Source organism: Cebidichthys violaceus, unplaced genomic scaffold (assembly GCF_023349555.1).
Source record: "Cebidichthys violaceus isolate CVI_PGR_0920_01 unplaced genomic scaffold, fCebVio1.0.p SCAF_66, whole genome shotgun sequence".
Taxonomy (NCBI): domain Eukaryota; kingdom Metazoa; phylum Chordata; class Actinopteri; order Perciformes; family Stichaeidae; genus Cebidichthys; species Cebidichthys violaceus.
The window spans coordinates 1,117,880-1,137,924 of NW_027176883.1; the positions used below are offsets into that span (position 1 = coordinate 1,117,880).

Below are 20,045 nucleotides of genomic sequence, written 5' to 3' on the forward strand. Positions count from 1 at the left end.
ATATATATAGTATGTTCTCATGTTTACCCTTTGGGGGTAAATAAATGCTGGTTTCCTGGTTTCCCTGGTTTCCTGGCACAGAATAAAATGATTAATTGTTGTCAATCATTGACATATTCCCAAAGTAAATAATAATTCTGCCATTTAGTATAAAGAAGGTGATACAATATTTTTGTGACATGTTAACAAATTTAGAGTTAAAATTCTGAAATGATTAGGATGAAGTTGGTTAAAAACGTTTAACTCGTTAAAGTGGAAACTCGTTGGTTTATAATTGTGTTTTTTTCACAGCGACTTCTTTAAGTAAAGCACAAACAAATAATATACTTGACCCGGAACCTCAGTTAACTTTGAATCAGCTGCATCACTGCAATGATCAAAAACAATCATCTGTTACCTCAAACCTCCGTATTTCAAACAGCTGCTATTCAGTCTCTTTTCTCTCAGCTGCTGTCGGTTCTGCTGTCGGCGTCTCACTTGAAACAAGTAGTGCCGTTGACTTCCTGAGGTTCAGATCAAAGCGTAGAAAAGGATCAAAAGAAACACAGAGATCCTTGACGGTCAAACATTTGAAGTAATACTGATATCTGATTAAAAGGATGTCTGCGGAGCCGGAGAAAGGGCCCAGCGGTCTCACTTTTTAAAAAAGAATTTAGACATAGGAAGTCGTTTTGAAACCGGCTCTAGTTTCCTTAACGCTGGTGTGATTATCTGCGTTACAGACACGTGTGGCGCTGTATCATCGGTGTGGCAGCATAATCCCAAATAATTTGGCCAAGAGGTGAAACAAAAAAGAAGCAGAGGGCTTAAAAACAGAGCCCTGAGGTGCACCGTGTTTCAATATGGTATGGATATTTCAAGATGTCAAGGTTATGTGGCATACACATTCCAGGGCAACTCCAGCTAAAACAGTTGTGAAATTGTTTTCATGGAGTGTGAGCTCACATGTGCCTCTGCATCCTCTGCTGCTCGTCTCTTATCTACCTCATTGTCCATTGTTTACTCATCAGTGGACATGTCTGTCTCAGTCCAGGCAGACTTCCTGTCTTCCAGCGTTAACCAGCATATCTCTTCTTTGACGAGCCATGCTAGTCTAATGGAGCACTCATTTTAAGAATCTAATATTTTGATGAATTTTCCGATCATCAGTTATCTTTGCTAAAACCGAGTACTTATCTGCCTCTCTGTCTTTCTGTGGTCAGGGACTTGTCTCTGCTTCTGTCACTTTGTTCCTCAAACAATTTGTCCCCTCCTCCTTAACATGACAGTGAGGGACATGTTGGTACCACACCAGTTATGTGCTGATCATGCATTATTTTTGCCTTACTTGCTGATGTGAAGCTGTGACAGGCTCGTCCCGGATCTAAGTGAGTCATATTTTGGATGTCCTGTACTTCAATTTGAGCTGCTTTTAGTCCATTAAACAGATAATATAACTGACATAGCTTAATATTACCAGAGAAAAACAAGAACAACTTAATAACTTAGTAACTGTTTGGATAATTGTTTTTTTTAATGATGGTGCATGGAGCTGCAGGGTCCGAAATAAGCAAACATTGAATGACGTGTTGTTGTAATTCCCTACTCTGGCACTAGGTGTCAGGGTGAACCCGCTCAGCTCTCACTGGTGCGAGACGCAGGCCCCGCCCTCGCAATGACGACAGTACGCGGAAGCAAAACAGGGACACGACACGAGCGCTGGTGCTCACGTTTTTGCTACTATTAGTTCATTTTTACTTATTAAACATATTTCCCCCCACACACACCTGGTTGTGTCCTCTTCACCAGACTGATACAGATGTTCGCTCCTCCTGGAGAAGATGTGGTCAACCAATGGGAGAGGTCAGAGTGCTGTTCTTTCTTTACTCACCTGGACTTTATACAGTAGCCTCCACTGACTCACCTACATGTACAACTCATATCACTGGAACCTATCGCCCAGCTAGTGTAGCCACTAGCTATCATTGGCTGACTCGAAGTACAAAAAAAACAAAAAAAACAAGGTGCTCCATAAGGTGCTGACAGATGTTGCTGCACTTGTCCGGGGTTCCTGTGTTGTTGTAACTCTTCTGCCAGCAGCTCTGGAGTTTGTGTGTCAGTCCCCAGCAGCCATTGATTTGTGAGTTTCTAATGACAAGGCCAGATAACGCCATGATTCCATATTATGTCCTTATGCCGCCTGCCATCTCCATCTGGGAGTGTGTGTGTGTGTGTGTGTGTGTGTGTGTGTGTGTGTGTGTGTGTGTGTGTGTGTCTGGAGCTGTAAAAGTCCAGCTGAGGACAGTGTGTGTTGGTATGCAAAGCCCTGGGTAGAGAAGTAGGCCATGAGTTGTCTTAAACCAATCACAACCAACTAGAGGAGCAGAACTTCTGTGTACCAAACATTCCCTGGTTCCAGCTTTGCTGCTTTCTTTGTTTTATGTCGTTATGAATATGAATGTCATTAGGTTTGTTGACTGAACAGGACATTTGTTATAATGTACAATAATAAAGGTCAAGAAGAGGCCTCAGGGGAATACACCAGAGCTGAAACCATTCGCCTATTCTTCTTTTTAATTAATCTGCAGTTATTTTAATAATCAATCAATCGTTCAGGTTTTTTTTAAAGCAGAAAGGCCCTTTAAACCTTTGTCATGTATGACAGTAAATGTAATACATTTAATGTATTCTGTTGTTTGGATAAAACAAGCTATTTATTTAAATTCTAATGAACGTTTCTCACTTTTTCTCCTGACATTTTATAGACAAAACGATTAATTGCCTTCCTAAGACACCGGCAACCAAAGTATTTATCAAATCACAAAATGTGATATTTACACGAGGACTAGTTTGAGTAATTGTCCCCGCTTGTGTCCTGCTGTGAGTGAACACGTTAGACTCAGCAGTCTGTCCTCTGTGCAGCGAGCAGGCTCGTCTCAGACTGCAGGTGATGGAGGAGGACACTGAGGACTGGCAGCGAAGTCCAGACTTCTCGGGCCTGGAGAGAGTCGGCGGAGTGGACCTGTCTTTTATTAAAGGGGACGACGTCAACGTCCTGCGCCCAACTCGTGGTGCTCAGCTACCCCGACCTGGAGGTGAGACACCCCCCCCCCCCCTCTCCTGGTCCCCCCCGGCTGTGCCGAGTACTTTTCAGACGGAGGAATCCATGAGCTTTGTCGGCCTCTAGTGGCGACAGCTGGGAACACGATGCCTTCAGGAAAAGAAAGTCAGGAAAAGTCCCATTTTCACAAGAAAGGCATTATTAAACATGTCATGGTGTAAAACGATCAGATCGTATTTGCCGTTAAAAGTAGCCTTGCTAGCTTTATTTTGGGAACGCGAGGCTTTCATCACTTCTCACTTATCTTGACTCCTGAAAGCAGACTGCAGGAGGAGGAAGACGACTGTGAACGCACTTCATCAAGTGACTCACGATTACTGCCACGGCTGCTGTCTGGCTAGTTTTGGCAGCAGCTGATGTGATTTGAAACATTCTACCGTCACCTCAGATCATCTTATTACTTTCTGTCCTCTCATCCGGCTCATGATTTTATGTAACCTTAAAAGACATCCCCGCCTTTTAAGGCCGAAAATGTCCGCATTGGCCAGATGTACCTTACATTTCATATAGTGCGGTATATGAATTGATAGGTACTTGACCTGCACATGTAGCCATGAGATTATATTACAGTTAAACTGGAAGATCTGTTAAAAAAAAAAAGAGTTCAAAATCGTGTTTCTTGACCGTTGAATCAGAAGCTAACTATACTACATACAAACTGAAACTTCATCTGCTGAGGAAGATCAGGAAATACACTTCCATTTTTAAATTAATATTTGTACTTTTTGGGTCATTTGCACATTGGCTCGTAATAGCTTGTATTTAACACATATTGAAACCTGTGTGACCTTTAGCGTTTATGGCCAGCAGCGTTTTTAGCACCTAATCTGCTGAGCGCTCCCCTGCGCTCGCTAGCTAGACGCTCACGTGGTCTTTGTGCTGTTTGCTGCTCGGCAGGGAGCTTTCAGCGGGTTTACCGGAGCTTTCTAACCTCAAACAACAACTGCTTCTTTCTGGCTGACGAGAGCGGTGGAACCAAAACCCCGAACGGTAAAGTTTGCAAAGCTGCAAAACCAAAACAAGGAGCTTAAAGACGCTGAACATCTCCGTAGAGCTGAGGGGACCTGCAGAGTTGGGTGTTATTTCACTACGATTGACATCTTTCATATTACTGTCATTTCATCGATTGTTGGTGTCAAAATATTGATCATAGCAGTTTAAAGTTTAACAGTGTTGGAGAAAAAAAATCCTTGCTAAATTATGAAATAAGTTAAACAGTGTTCGCATGTATCCTGGAAAACCTGGACAACAGTAAGAGCACATGGGAAATGAGAGAATAAGTCAAATGTGACCTATATTTACATTAGTTTAAGTCATTTTCTCTGTGTTTTGGGTCATCGTACGAGGACCAACATCACAGAATCAAGACGAATGTGGTTTTAAACTACGCTATAGGAAATGCCAAACGCACTCTAATCGCACACGGACCGTACGGTATCATGATTGTGAACTACCTGTGAAAAGTGCTTCTTAATACAAACATCCAAACTCAAAAGGGGGCCGTTGAATATTATGATTCACTTTGTAAAACAGCCTTCAAATCATTTTGTACATGCGCCTCCTTCTCATGGCTGTGATGGATTTTAATATTCTTAACCAAAAAAAAAAGTTTGTGGATGTCTAATCTCATCCGAATAAATTGTCTGAAAGCAGACTCGCCAAGCAAAAAAAAATAAATAAATCAATATTAATACACCTGCGAGCCGAGGTTTAGTATACAGCACAGCTCAAGGTCCGGCCTGGTTAGGCGAGCTGTTGTTGAAGTGACCTTGGCGGTTCTAATTTTCATTTCATTATCCTCCTCTTCTGAAAGCCTTTCACAAAGCATTCCTCCTCCCCGGCATTCATCTGTGCACTAACACGGGTCTGCTGGCCCCCTTCTCATTATGTAACCCATTGTAATTAATGACATTTGTCACCGTGCGTTGTTGGTAAGTGGACCCAACGAGGCTAATGAAATGTTCAGAAAACGCTACCCGGTACTCGGGAGTGTGTTCCCTGCTTGCCTTCTGTTTACTCTAACACTGTCACCTGAGGCCATTTTGTGAACACAAAGTAAAACTGGTAACGCGACACACGGTGTTATATGTTCGCTGTCGTATCTTCTCAGATCGTATCGCTTTGAAAGCCGTGTAACCAGTCATTCGTAACGGTGTCCACTTCTGAACACAGCAGGCTACTTCAATCGAATAACTCTGTCTGATGCTCAGAACATGTTCGCAGCCTTAAATCAACAAAGAAGGAACAGATGTTTCATTTTGTGCCAGATGGGGGATGGCTAGCGATGATCTTACACAGCTTGTTTGTGCATCTGTGGACTCACCCGTAAATACACACCGGGGCGGATGCATTTGTCCAAAGCGTGACCCCCCGACGGCGTCATATCCTGAGCTCCATTCAGGCCAACAGATGCAGCCAAACCCAGTGCTGGTATTACACTGCATTGACACTTATTATGGGTGTGGTAGGAGGGGATATATTAATCTTTTCATCTTCTCCCAGGTGCTCTATGAAGACAGTCAGATGGTGACCCTGACGGCCCCTTACATAGCTGGCTTCCTGGCCTTCAGGGAAACCCCCTTCCTCCTGGAAGCTCTGCAGCGGCTGGAGAGGAACCAGCCCAAACTTCTGCCTCAGGTCAGCTTCTGCACAAATGTGGCTCTTAGATGATTAAGGGGTGGTTTGGATCTTTAGACGTAGGGTTGTATGAGGTCTCATACACAGTCAGTGTATTGTTATAGCTGTAGTTCGGACATTTTGCCTTAAGTGAAAGAGCATGCTTCGGATTTGCTTCATGGAGGTGCTAGAGGAGTACCTCACAATGACTTCAGGCCCTCGGTATATTTGTAAAAGACTTTATTTGGGTCTGCTGCCACACCAGCTCGTTACACATGTGCTTTGGTTTAACATGTGTCTAGTTCAAAGCAGGAAAGCTTTCTTTCTGAGTGAGATGATGAGGTCAATACCATACTATTATTGTCTTTGAGCACAGAAGTGGTTAGCCTAGCTTAGCATTAAGACTGGCGCCAAAGGGATCTAGCCTAACTCTGTCCAATGTTCAAAGATATTCATAAGAAAACCTCTAAAGCTCAATAGTTAACACTTTGTACATCAGTGGTTTAACCCTGAACACAAACAGAAACATGTGTGCAGGTTAGCCGTTTCCCCGTTCCTCCAGTATTTATGCTAAGCTATTTCCCCAGCGTGTTGAACTATGACATCGTGGCACCAGGGAAAAGCTGCCGTGCATCAAGACGGTTCGTCCTCAATAAACAGTTTCAGCTCGTCAGGCTCAGTGGTCTCCTCGCTCACCTGTAGCTGTGCTTTGTTCGCCTCAGGTGGGCCGAGGCTCAGGCGTGCTTTGACTCTAATGATAAAGCACGCTAACATGCTCACACATCAGAATCAGCATTAGTTGTGACACGCTAGCTGTAGTCTTATAGTGCAGATGGAATTTTTTCTCATTCGTTTTTTGAGGTGAACTGAAGAGACGAGTGTATGGAAATCACAGACTTACAAAAACGGGTGTGAGGTCACTGACCCATCAACGAGACACCGACACTCTTCGGCTCATTTAAAATGGTGCAAACCTTCCCTTTCTTCATGTTGCACATTGAAACGCGCTGAATGAATTGTGACAAAGCTCTTCTGTCCTCCGTCTCTCGCCGTCTCTCCAAAAGTCGCCTCCGACTCATCCTCACCCACTCGCTTCTGTTTGTCGCAGCCCACGCGCCTCCCACTCTGTATCTTGTCACCATGCACGGAAGGTGTGCAGGAACACACACACACACACACACACACACACACACACACACACACACACACACACACACACACACACACAGTTGTGTTTGTACTGACATTCAGCCCTGGACAGATGCAGTCACTGCTCCGTTTATCTGCCACCTTTTGAAGTGATGTTTTTTTTTTCTCCTCCCGGTGACTTATGATTCACAGCCGAAATAAGTCAGAGTCACCTTTGGCTTCCAGAATTCATCGGCGTCGCGGGGCTGGAAGAGTTAGAGCGTCAGTGTGAGCATCTTGTCTCTTTTTGAAACTTCAGTGTAACGACACTCTGCCATCTCACACTCCATTGTCCCTTTCACACATGCAGTCTATCCCCGAAATGCTCCGGAAACAAAGAGGGGGGGGGGGGGGGTGTCATGTGTGGCTCGATATTCAGTGAAATCTGGACCACCGATTTCCGCACCTCAAGACCTCGTAACATTTAACGGAAAATACTTTGAGCTTGAGGGTTACGTCCGTGGAACACATCACCGCTCATGACGTATTTGAATTTGAATGAAAGCATTCAAATTCAGTATTCAGCATGTCCAGCGCACGTACGCCTGGCCTCGCCTCTTCTTCTTCTGTTGAGTTTCATGGCGACTAGCATCCATGAGTGATGCTAGTCGCCAATCTTCTGCTGAACTTTTTTCCTTTTTGCCCCTTCTGTTCCAGCGTTGTCGCATTTCTGAATGTAGTGCATGTGTGAGTATAGAGGGAGTCACTGGCGGCGGCGCCTCAGAAGGTTACCCCAGTGTTTAGCTGCTGGGAGCGATGTGTGAAAGAGGCTTTCATCTCCTGACATTGTATCAGACAGTGGTAGCAGCGGGGGGGGGGGGGGGGGGGGGGGGGGGGGGGGCACAGACTGCATTTTAAGTCGTCGTATCAGAAGAGCACAGGTGGATCTAATAACATTAACGATGCTCCGCTGACGTGATTGACGTTATTGATTACACCTGTTTTTCCTGCTACGACACCGTCGCCTATTCATGTTCAACTCTGGAACATGAACAGTAAACAGCTACATCTTTGTTTTGAGCTCTAGCTTTATTAAGTTCAGTTGTGCCCTCTCAACAGGTGGTGTTTGTGGATGGGAATGGTCTCTTCCACTACAGAGGTAAGTCAAGCTGCACTATATTGATCTTTTTTTTTTTGGCAAGAAAAGCACAGCATTCCCTTTAGGTGTTATGCTGCATTCATGTATTGTGAGCATATGGGAAGAACATTCTGAATTTTTGGAGTGTTTTTGCATTATGAAGATATTTTCCCCACTTGGCTGCTCATAGTGGGTTTTTCAAAAATAGGGTTTTATTTACCCAAAAATGAAAGTTACAAAGTTCTGGGCCCATAAAAGAGGCCAACTAAAGAGAGTTTAACTCCGGCTCCGCTAACTCAACGTTAACGGACCTGAAAACTGACCTGACAAAATGAACCTAATTAACTGAACACAAAGGGGATGATATATATTGGCTGATCAGACCATTTATTCTAAACAAAGGGGATTTGAAGACACGGAAACAAACACTACCAATTAAACTTTACATACAAAACAAAAGAGGACAAGTAGCATATCAGTATAAATATATTTGAGCAATTAACCAAAACAAAACCACCAATAAACTAATATACTCTAAAGAAATAAAACAAATCTACTTACTTAAGATCCCAATCCCCCCCATGCTGAGCCAGGCACTTGGTACATTCTGATTGGCTACTTCCTGTATTTAAGAGCTCTGCTTTCAGGGGTGCAACTTGCAAGTGTGACTACAGAGTTTCACTAAATGTGCATGCTTCAAATAGAAACTAGCGTACTGCAAACAACACTTCATAACAGTTCATCAAACTCAATGTGCAGGAAATTAACTATTAATTGTTGGCAACAAGCAAGATGTATGTTTATTATCCAGTTTTAAGGTTTTGGCCGGTGTTTTTTTTTTCCACTTTGGACAGAACCAGGATAATGGTCTCTCCTTGCTTCCAATCTTTATGCTAAGCTAGGCTAACTCTCTTGAGTCAAGCAATACTAAGAGGAACTTTCATTTTGTGTTTTTTGCCAGTATTAAAGCGGTAGAGTTTCAGAATATCAGACTCTCTTTGTTTCACTACAGTCTGCCACTCTTAAGTTCTGGTTCTCCTGTGCCTCCCTTCCATCCAGCCGGCCCAGCAATACAGACTGGGTCATGTAGAGGAATCTGAATTGAATCCTAACCAGTTAAAAGCTCCTCATACTGACTGTGAATCCGATATTGAGATTCAGATCCATCTGAGCTCATTTAAAACCACTTGTTCAGAGTTCAAGGTGAGCTGTCTCGTCTCTCTCTTTTAATAAAAGGCTCTTCAGTATTTAGTTTTGTGTGTTAGGCTCACATCATACAACCATAAAATGTTGTTATAATATCAAACAAAGGCGTCAAGAGTAACTCTGGTTTCTCTGAGGCTTTGATTTGACATTGTCCCCGTTTTTGGACCCTGCAGAGTTCGGCCTGGCGTGTCACCTCGGAGTGCTGTCGGGGCTGCCGTGTGTGGGCGTGGCCAAGAACCTGCTGCACGTGCAGGGCGTGTACAAGGGTGAAGAGCACCAGTCACAGGTGAGACTTGAACCACGCTTTACACGGTTGTTCATTTTGTTTTTGTCATCAATGTAGAGAATCTGACGTGCCACCTCCGTATATCGTTTTCATTCTGACCGTGTACGAATGTTGTTTCTTTAAAAGAGGCTCCGCCCACAGGTCAATGAATTATTTAAGTTATCAAAGTGTAATTGCTTTTCTTTTTTTTCTGCTGTTTGTTGCTCACCGCTTCCCAAAATATGCAAAGAGATGTCAGGGACGAAGCAAAGGACAAAATCCTTGTGTGTGTGTGTGTGTGTGTGTGTGTGTGTGTGTGTGTGTGTGTGTGTGTGTGTGTGTGTGTGTGTGTGTGTTTATTACAAGGCCTCCTTGTTTTAGCTAATGCACAAAGAAGCCTGTGACTTTTTGAATGCAAATCAAGCTGGAACGAATGCCCATTGGTCAAAGTATACCTGTGGGACTGCACTAACTTTCATTAATATGCAAATGTCCGCTGTGTTTCAGTCGGCAGCCTCAGTGACCTGTTGTGGAAAGAATAAAAACAAGTCAAAGTTAAATCCGTCATATGAGCAGAAGTCTAAAGTAAGAGGATCAACAGAGTAAACATGGACTCAACGAGACTGAGTGGCCTTTTTTTTTAACATTTAATAGTTCGACTGGATCTATACGTTGCACATATCTGTAATTTTATTCCTCCTGTCAAAAACAATGTTTCAGATAATGTTCATTCTAGATATCAAAAGTGCTTCTTGGGCACAATAACATTGTTCATTTTGACTATGGAGAGAGTTGTATATCTGACATCTTCAATACAAATTCAGACTAGCTGATCTCTCACTCACTCACTCACTCACTCACTCACTCACTCACTCACTCACTCACTCACTCACTCTTTCACACTCATAGGAGTTTTAAATGGGATCTTCAGCAACCTGACGCAAACCAACACCCACATGGTGTGACCTCCTCACAGAAGGAGCTTGAACCCGTCTTTGCTCTGTGGGAAAACATCAACATGCAAAATTCTTTGTACATGATGTTGATGTGTAGAAGAGCAGTGACGGGCGTTTCCTGTACTTGTGAATGACAAGTGCTGTTGAAAAAGTTTCTAAGGGAACCAGCATGGCAGGCTCTTGCAATCATCTCATCAAGCGCTAACCCCATTAGCAGGCGAAGGGACTCTCTGCTTATATCCCCCAGCGGTCTTCATGTAGTAGTGTAACATACTAATTCAATCCTCCGTAGGAGTGTGTCCATCTCCCTCAATTACCTTTTAGTGGCTTTGGCTCTGCTGCAGGGTAGAATCTGATCTTTGTCTCTACAGAACGCGGTCGCTGGCGAGGATGCGGTCGCACATATCTGCTGATGCTACTCCCGGTGGCTTCGACATGTTCATTATAGGTATCGGGTTGCTCCGACGATGATGCATCTTTGGGCTCAAGCTATCGGCTTTGGATCAGTTTGCCGTGCATGAAATTTTAGAATTCCCTCCCCGTCCGTAGTGATGTAATTGTAACTCTCTGGGGCGCCGTCTAATTTGGCTTCAGACACGGCGCTGGATCGCGACGCCTCAGGTCAACGTTGGCGTTTTTTGATCGCTTAGTAGGAAATTAACTGTGAAGTAAACTGTGAAACGCAAGCCACGTTACCAAATTTCAGAAAATTAGCTGGTAAGAAATAAGATTAGCTATTACCGGATCGACACACACACGGCGCCACGTGCCACCGACGAGCGATACGCTGCCGCGCTCAATTAGATCTCAGGAGAAGTTTCCACAAACTGTGTTTCCGAAGGTTACAGAGAGAAATATCTCTGTTTCTGTCATTAAATGTTCAAGCCTCGAGAGAGTGTGTGTGTGTGTGTGTGTGTGTGTGTGTGTGTGTGTGTGTGTGTGTGTGTGTGTGTGTGTGTGTGTGTGTGTGTGTGTGTGTGTGTGTGTGTGTGTGTGTGTGTGTGTGTGTGTGTGTGTTTATCAGACGCAAGAGCACAGAGGGTATAAATGTGAAGATCAAACACTCATTGTGTGGATGTACAAATACACACAATGACCTATTAAACACAGATTGTTCTCATTCGTCTCTTTTTAAGAAACAGCAGTTCAGCACTCTTGGGATTCTACTTCTATGGTTTCTTTCTGAGAGTGAGATGAGAAGATCAGTTTTACGTGTGTTAAAGGGCAGCTCTGTAATTTTTAAAAAAAATTGTTTTTGTGTATATAGGTCTGTAGCTTCCCAGTGGGATTCCTTATGTATTAAAATTTTGGTTGGAATTTGTCTTTTTTTTTTTTTCCATTTATGTTGTGTTCTCCTTCCCTCTCTGTCTGTCAGTCACTCACTGATAGCCTGGCTGTAACTCAAACTAGTGTTATTGATGACTTGCTCTTTCTGACTTCTGTTATTCTGGCTCCGGTCCTACTCTTGCTTCATAAGAGCCAAACCTCTCTCACACACACTCACACACTCACACACTCACACTCACACTCACAGACAATGTTGGCCTCATCCCAGCCTGGATCGGAGGCCCTGCGCCCCCCCCCCCCCCCCCCCCCTGTCTCCCCTGTCTCCCTGCTGGCTGTAATCAGTCATAGGAGAGCAGACACCCCATCCATCATGGAGGCTAAGCTCCCTTCATCGCTCTGGCCCATAACCTACAACACACCTGTCAACAGCAACCGCCCACATCACCACGTCTGACTTTGCTCGGTCTTTTCAACTGTTTGACCAAAACTTAAATTCCTCTAGAAAGGAAAAAAAACTTTTTAAATGCAGGTACCTTGAGTTCCTCAACTATTCCGAAATATGAAGTATTGCTTAGGTTTATCTGATGATGGTCTCGTCCAATATTCGATTATTATTACTACTATTATTTGGTTAATTAAAAGTGTAAATTATTTTATTGGACTTGTTTGCTCCACGTTGATGTTTCTCTCGGCAGAAAGGATTTCTTTCTAAAAAGAATATAGAGCATTTTTGTGGACAAATGTTTACCTTTTTAACTAAGAACATACTAGTCGGTGTTTGTCTGGAGAAAACAAAATGCACCTGTGCCGTACTCGCCTTCTTCAAAATCAAAGTCCAAAGTAGAGCAGGGGAAAGTGTCCTGAAGCTTCACCTTGGTGAAACACACCAGCTGTTTTCTGTTAATATGTGTAATATAATGTCTTTCAGGATCGTCGCTACAGTTGACATATAAACGACAAGAGTCACATTAACGAGAAGATATTTTTGTCGAATTGCCAACGTTTTTGGTTTGGAACATGTATTCTTAAATAAACCTTTTAATATGACGTAAATACAACTCTTATTATTTCTTGTCAATCAAGAATTTTGCCATCCTTCCAAATAAAATGCTGTAGTTTGCCGATAAAAGTCAAGTCACAGAGAAGCCTGCTTCATAGTTTGTTTCAGTCTGCTGCTATTTGTATTGCCGTGCATTTTTCTTTTTTTCTTTTTTTTTTTTTAACTTTTGATTTTTGTGTCTTTTGCCTCCGCAGATAGCTGCTCTGCGGAAAGGAGGAGACAGCTTCCCACTCACAGCCGCCTCGGGCAAAGTGCTTGGAAAGGTGCGGGCAAAGGACAGACACACAAAAAGACAGAAACATACGCTTTTAACAAAGATGTTTGTTTTTGTTGCTGCCGACTTCAAACGGCACCCGCCCCGCTCAACAAAACGTGTGCGACGATCACAGTGACAGGGAGGCAGAAATGTGGTCCAAGTTACGAGAGCCGCTTCTTTTTGTGTCCAGGCGTTGCGGAGCTCCGACGAGAGCTCCAAGCCGGTGTACGTGTCCGTCGGCCACAAGATCAGCGTGGACACGGCTGTGCGCCTCACACACTCCTGCTGCCGCTACCGGGTCCCAGAGCCCATCAGACAGGTGCACACACACACACACACACACACACACACACACACACACACACACACACACACACACACACACACACACACACAGCCTGTCGACAGTGAGTTCACCAATCGGTACAGTGTGGCAGAGCGGCTACGTTGGAAGCCAGTCCTGTAGAAAAGGCAGAGCAAAGATTTAGTGATCAGATGGAAGCTGTGAGGCCGAGCGAGCAGCGCTCATCACTTGTGTAACCGCGTCCCGCTGTGAAGCAGGGAGGTGTTTGAGCGTCATGCTGTGTGTTTCAGCAGCAGGGCCTGGGAGACTTGCACGATGACAGGGAAACAAATGTATGCAGCCAAAATAGGGATGTTCTGATGTTAGCAATGTGGGGAAAACCCGGTTTCAGACAATAATACGGTGCTAATTGTCAGGGTCCTACAAAGTTAGTGTGACAGTGAAGAGGTTTTTTTTTTAGCTCCAAGGCAGGCGATCCTGTTTTTCTGTCTTGCAGCATATTGCCAATGCTGTTATTATCCTAAAAATATGTTTTCACTGACAACAGGTAGCTGTGTTAACAGTATTGGTTGGAAGTGATGGTACGATATTAAGATACTCTGAAATACTAATTCTCATAATGCTTTGCTCACTTACCGAGAACGTCTTGTTAGTCACATATTTCATTTTCACATGCTTTCACATTTATACGCTTATTTTGTTCAAGAGAATGTCGGCTAGTAAACACAAGGATTTCACTTGTTGATTGATTGATTGATTGATTGATTGATTATTGGTCTGCATGTATCTCTAAGCCAAATGATAACAGACACATTGTTCTGGTGGAATGATTCATGTTTCAGCAGGACAGTGACTTTAAGCAAGCAGCCAATTACCTACACATGCCTGCATTACCCACAATGCATCTCCAGTGCTTTGTAGAGGTTGTGGTGTGTTTATAACGGGCTACGAGGGTGTGATGAACTCACTTCATAACTCAACACTGACAGATTGTCTTCCTTTACAAACCTTTTAGTCTTCAGCTCCAAGCGCCCTGTCGAGACAGTCACCAAAGATTTGCAAAAAAAAAACCCCACTTGTGATGACCGATCCTAACTTCAACCATTTAGGTCGATGCCTAACCTCAACTATCTTCTGCGAGTTTCAAATTGAGGGTCACCATCTCGACTGATGCTGACCCAAATGACATCACTTGATCATTTAAAGTCATTTCGGAGTGTTGAACCGATCTCCCGTCCTGCCTCAGGCTCTCTGTCTTGCTGCCACTAGGCTGTGCTGTGCTTCTGCTGTTCAGTGAGCTTTCACTTCCACGGCACAGAAAACCGCAACACACACACACACACACACACACACACACACACACACACACACACACACACACACACACACACACACACACACACACACACACACACACACACACACACACACACACACACACACACACACACACACACACACACACACACACGCGCGCGCGCATCTCAGAATCAGTTTTTCGCCAGGGAAGCTTGTGTGTTTATTTCATCTAAGTGTGATGTGTTTAGCTGGTGGGAGGAGGAGGAGGAGGAGGATCAGCAGGCGTCTCCGGCAGCCGCAGGGACTGAATGTGGACATCAGAGAGAACCAGGGACACTCTCACCTTCCTCTGTCCAATCACTGGCACCTCTGTCTTTTTATTTCTCTCTTCGTCCGACGGTTTTCCTTTCTCTCGCTGACTTCCACGTTCCCTTTCTCCATCTCCCACTTTTGCCCTGCTCTCTCTCCCTCCCTCCATCCCGCACACACACATATTTTCTATTCTCTTTACTGCTGACATCACAGGAAATACACATCACAGATGAAGATCTGGTGTCATGTCCGCAGTTGAACTCTTGAGTTTATGTCTGTTTCTTTCGTTGGGCAGAGCAAAGATTCACGTCCCTCAGGTCAGAGAAACCTCAGCTGCAACTTGTTGAGGGGAAGGGAAAAAAAAAAATCAAAAGCTGTCAATGTGACAGGATGACTGTCTGAATTACATAACGGTCGTCTTTGTGAAGTCTGGAGATAAACTGCAGCGTTCAGCCCCTCGTCATGGCAGATTGAAGCTAAGAGAACGCTAGTGCATTAACATATCCAATAAGCAGATGTATGAAACGAATGTCTGCACACATATTCATGGACATGCACTTAGTTGGACTCGGAAGCTAAATGTTGCCAGCGTCTGCAGACGTTGTGTTTTGCCTCTAACCGTAGTTCACCGCCGACAAAGGAGCGCTCAGAAGAGGGCATCGACTGAACTCGCGAGTGTGTTGACGAGAGTAGAACTCGCACGAGTCGCCGTGCGCGGAGACCTGATGATACTGGTAGCATACGCGGATGGATGACAAAATTTTAAAGGTTAAAAGTGTTAAGATCAACAAAGTGTCCTCGCGTCGCTCCACCACTCTCCTCCATAACGGCTTTAAGGCTCCTTGTCATCGGTTGTAGAAGCCTGAAACTCTCCTCGGCGTTGGGTCGACTCTAAAGGCCACAGAATGCGATGGATCAGTCGGTGTCAGCCCTCGTATGGAATCTGTATTCATTATGATTCTCCACTAATGTATTCACATTTTAATTTGTCGCCCCACTGCATGTGACAGACGGAGGTAATTGTGTGTATTAAATCCAAACCAAGAAATGTCACTAAGGTCTCTAAAAGTGCTTGTTACTGCATAAGAACCCAGTTATTTTCGAAAAATACAGCTTTTTTTTGTTTGTTTGTTTGTTTGTTTGTTTCACCAGTAGTTCTTAACGCAAAGGTATTTACTATTAAATCAATTCACAATCATTGCAGTATTACATTTTTCAGGAGGCAATGCTTATTGAGATTACTACAAAGTTCAATCAAAAAGTCTGACTGTAAAACTGAACGAAACGCTTCATTAATGATAAACATATTTAACATTTCTGTTGATCAGCTCCTGAGTGAATTGACTCTCGTTTCAGCACTACATCTTTCAGAGCATTGTTACATTTGATTAGATTTTGTGGAAGGTACAAAGTACGTTTTGGATTAGCACAGTGCTGCTTTTAAGTTTTAATACTCCGTAATAATGAGTCGCAGAGAAAGTGATCTACCGCTTTCGTCTTTTTTTTGTAAAACACTAAGTGCAAATGAACCCTGTACTCCTGTTGCTCTTCCCCCGTCTTCTCCGCTCTCTAATCCGATCCTCTCACTTGACATCGTGACTGAATCAAACCCCTCCTTCCACAGCTTTGAGTGATTCAGAGAGGGGAAAGATGAAAGGAAAAGATGACATCATGGTTGGATTCTGCAGCGAAAGGCTCATGTGTGAACGCACTGCTGCAGAATCTCATGTACCCCCGGTGCATTGGTAAAACACACACACATATATATACACACACACACGCGCCAGAGCTCAGACTAACTCGCGGCACAGTTATGCTCCCTCACACCATTAAATTCTCACACTCCTACTATAGCCCACACTTCAGCTGCATGTGATGGGAAGCAGACGGCGAGCTGACACCTGCCTCCATTCATCCTCTGCTTTTTCCTTTTCCTCTCACTCTCCAGTCACTGTGACAGAGTGACGGGCCGGGTCAGAGGCAGGAAGCTGCGTTAGCGGCCGCTCCGCTCCTTGTAGGAACACGTCGGGGGTTCGTTGTCTCTTTTCGTAGAAGGTTATCGCCGCCGTGTGGACGTCACGTGTCCGTCTGTTAAATATTCACTGGCTTCAGCTGCTCTAATGCAAATATTTGCTATTTTTCAGTTTTTTAAAAAATAATTTTAAACTGAATTTATTTGGGTTTTGGACAAAACACATGTTAAGACATTACCCTGAGCTAAGACGAAATTAAAATAATTAGTAGTCCCTATATACAATTTTGGAAAGTGGTCCTTTGTCGTCAATGATGATCTCAAACTCTGAGTTCTGATTCCTTGGATGTATAGTTGTTGGAGATCTATCTATCTATCTATCTATCTATCTATCTATCTATCTATCTATCTATCTATCTATCTATCTATATAGTGGTCTGTTCACATATGATAAAAACGGTAAGATTACATGATTTTTGATGAATACCCAAAGCCTTTTGTCTTATTTACCTCTTGTTCTTATCAATGTTAGGCCAGTGTGATGTTCATTCATTTAAAAAAAAAAAAAAAAAAACTGCCTGCTTGAATATCATAATGGCAATTTGTTAGTTTTTATTCTGATCACCAATTTAAAAACGTGTGTACACACATGAAACCCTTTATACACACACACACACACACACACACACACACACACCTCCATCTCCTGTTCCTTCCTTTCTTTCCTTCGGCAGCCAGTTAAAAGCTCTAATGGCCTCAGTAGAACTGAAACCTAATTGTCTCTAAGCTAATGTTCCCTGACAAACACGGTTTCTCTGCAAGTCCTGCTCACGTGGAATCAGCAGGCCTATCTGCTGGCTCTGTAGAAAATTACTAAAGAGAGTGGTTGTATTGCAATCGAGAGGAAGAGTATTAAACTTCCTACAAGTCAAAGACGAGAACAAAAAAAACAACCGTTTGTCCAAGAAGGGTTAAAACATGAACACAATGTAGTTTAGACATGTCTTTGCCTCACATTGTTCTGAAACGGTGCCCATTGTAACGACACAAATATTGTGTCGTCTGACATTTGCATAAGAGGCTTTGCTTCTCCAGCCTGACTTGGTCTGATTGGACAACTAACCTATGGCAGCCAATGACCCCTACTTCTCACTTTGATTTACTAAACATGAGTTTATGGTTTCAAGTCTTCTTCAACACAGCGTGATGGTCTCATTTACAGTAAAATAGGAGATAAAACCGGATGTGCTTTAGGGCGGGGCTACCTTGTGATTGACAGGTCACCACCCCGACGTTGTCCGGTCTGGGACTTGTCCGTGTTTTTCTTTCACAACTTGAACCCTTTCACGGTGCGTTTTTCAGTTCCCGAAGGTAAATTATTGATAGGTTTGAAATGGATTATTGAGCGTGGCTTCAAACGGCTGCGATGACGCCGGACCTTATACCACATACCAATCTGTGTGACTGATGGGCTTCAACAGGCTTGCTCACTTTGCTGTGTCATGTGTTGTCTGGGGATAAATTTTGGTCCATCAGTCATCATCTCCAGAATGAAATCCATTACTCCCCCGGTCCCCTCTCCTCATCACACACACACACACACACACACACACACACACACACACACACACACACACACACACACACACACACACACACACACACACACACACACACACACACACACACTGATGATGGGAAGACATCCACTAGTAATGGGACTCTGATGCTGCCTGAGATGTACAGTAACAGCCTATTTCCAGACCTCTCCTCTCTGTCTGAGTGCTTTGCGCTTTGCGGAAGTCAGTATTTATGATCCCTCTACAGCAGTCACCTGGACACTGTTCATATAAGTCAGTGTGTAGTTTTAAAGCTGGTCTTTATTTGTCTTGCACACGCTTTCCTGAAAGTATTAGTTGGGGGTCTGTGTAGCTGACGTTTATTCATGACAGCATTAAGACGATCTCCCCGCAGGGTCACCCACGCCAAAAAGCGTCTTTCTTCAGAGTACAGTAAGGCTCTTTGGTGTATTGGATGTGTACAATTTCCCCCCACTAAGAGGCAATAAATGTGGCTCCACGCATTTTTGGTTTCCACGCATCCCTCTCTGTGCCCGGGCAGGAAAACGGGAAAATATACAGGAAAGCTCCACAGCTGCACTCCCAGATTGCAAAAACAGATGGAATTTCAATGTGAGTGAAAGGCGATGGGGAGGCCGCATGCATAGAATAAAAGAGATGGAGGAAGATGTGTGCGAGTATAAGAGGAGAAAACAGGAGGCAGAGGAAGCATGCAGTTTGTTTATGTATGCCTTTAGAGAGATATTGCTGATGTGTGGGCTTATATTTTGTTTGTAGATATTTAAGACCGAGGTATATTTGTGTGTAAGAAGCAAGGATTTGTGTGTTTGTTTTTAGCGCTGCAGATGCAAGAATTCATTGTGCGACCCAGCAGGCCAGAATGAAATGTATGTTCCTCTCTCTCTCTCAATCAGCCTGCGTGTGTCAGCTGTGCGGCTTGCAGTTGACGAGTCTCCACTTTCTCGACTTTTTTTTCCTCTCCCCTTCTTGTTGTCCCCGCCTTTTTCGTCATCACTGTACTGTTTTCCTCTTCCGTCGCTGCCGTCTCTCATCCATCCATCCATCTCCACCCCCCCCACACCCCCTGCTGCTCCGTCTCCACTCTCTGAATAATTCAGGCCTGCAGAGCCTGGTGTATTTTTGGTTGTTGTCACCTCTGCAGTACCACAAACACAGCACACAGTGAGAACGCACACAAACGGCGATTTACACAAACGAGATTTAAAAAAGTAGCAGACTCTGAGACCATTGAGACTCTCTAACTACGAAGAATTGTCCTTACAGGGGTTTCACACCATCGCTGTGCTCCACCCCGTCTCTGCTCTGCTGTTCCAGCAATGAATAATAATGTCTCACTTCTCTGTCGGTACTCAAGTCTTCCCTTCCACAATACTTTACAGCTCAACTTTAACTTTGGGAAAGAAGAAACTTCCAGTACTTGTTTTCGGTGACATGGATCCCCGTTCACTTGCGTTGGCTTTCTCCTATGTGCCGTGTTTAGTCACGGGAGTTATTATAAGATACTGTTATCATTAAGCAAAGATGAAGACGGCACCACATTTACAT

The 20,045-nt window shown here is 43.9% G+C and overlaps 1 protein-coding gene across 1 annotated transcript in view; it reads left to right on the forward strand.

The window, feature by feature from the left end:
- The first annotated feature begins 1,719 nt into the window (after positions 1–1,719).
- Positions 1,720–20,045, forward strand: part of LOC137890550 (endonuclease V-like) — a 50,015-nt gene continuing 31,689 nt past the window's right edge. Inside the window, 8 exon segments of the mRNA XM_068734679.1 lie at positions 1,720–1,842; positions 2,902–3,031; positions 3,033–3,074; positions 5,603–5,737; positions 7,964–8,003; positions 9,362–9,474; positions 12,951–13,019; positions 13,203–13,331. Coding sequence (XP_068590780.1) covers positions 1,799–1,842; positions 2,902–3,031; positions 3,033–3,074; positions 5,603–5,737; positions 7,964–8,003; positions 9,362–9,474; positions 12,951–13,019; positions 13,203–13,331 — 702 coding nt within the window. The 5' untranslated portion in view covers positions 1,720–1,798.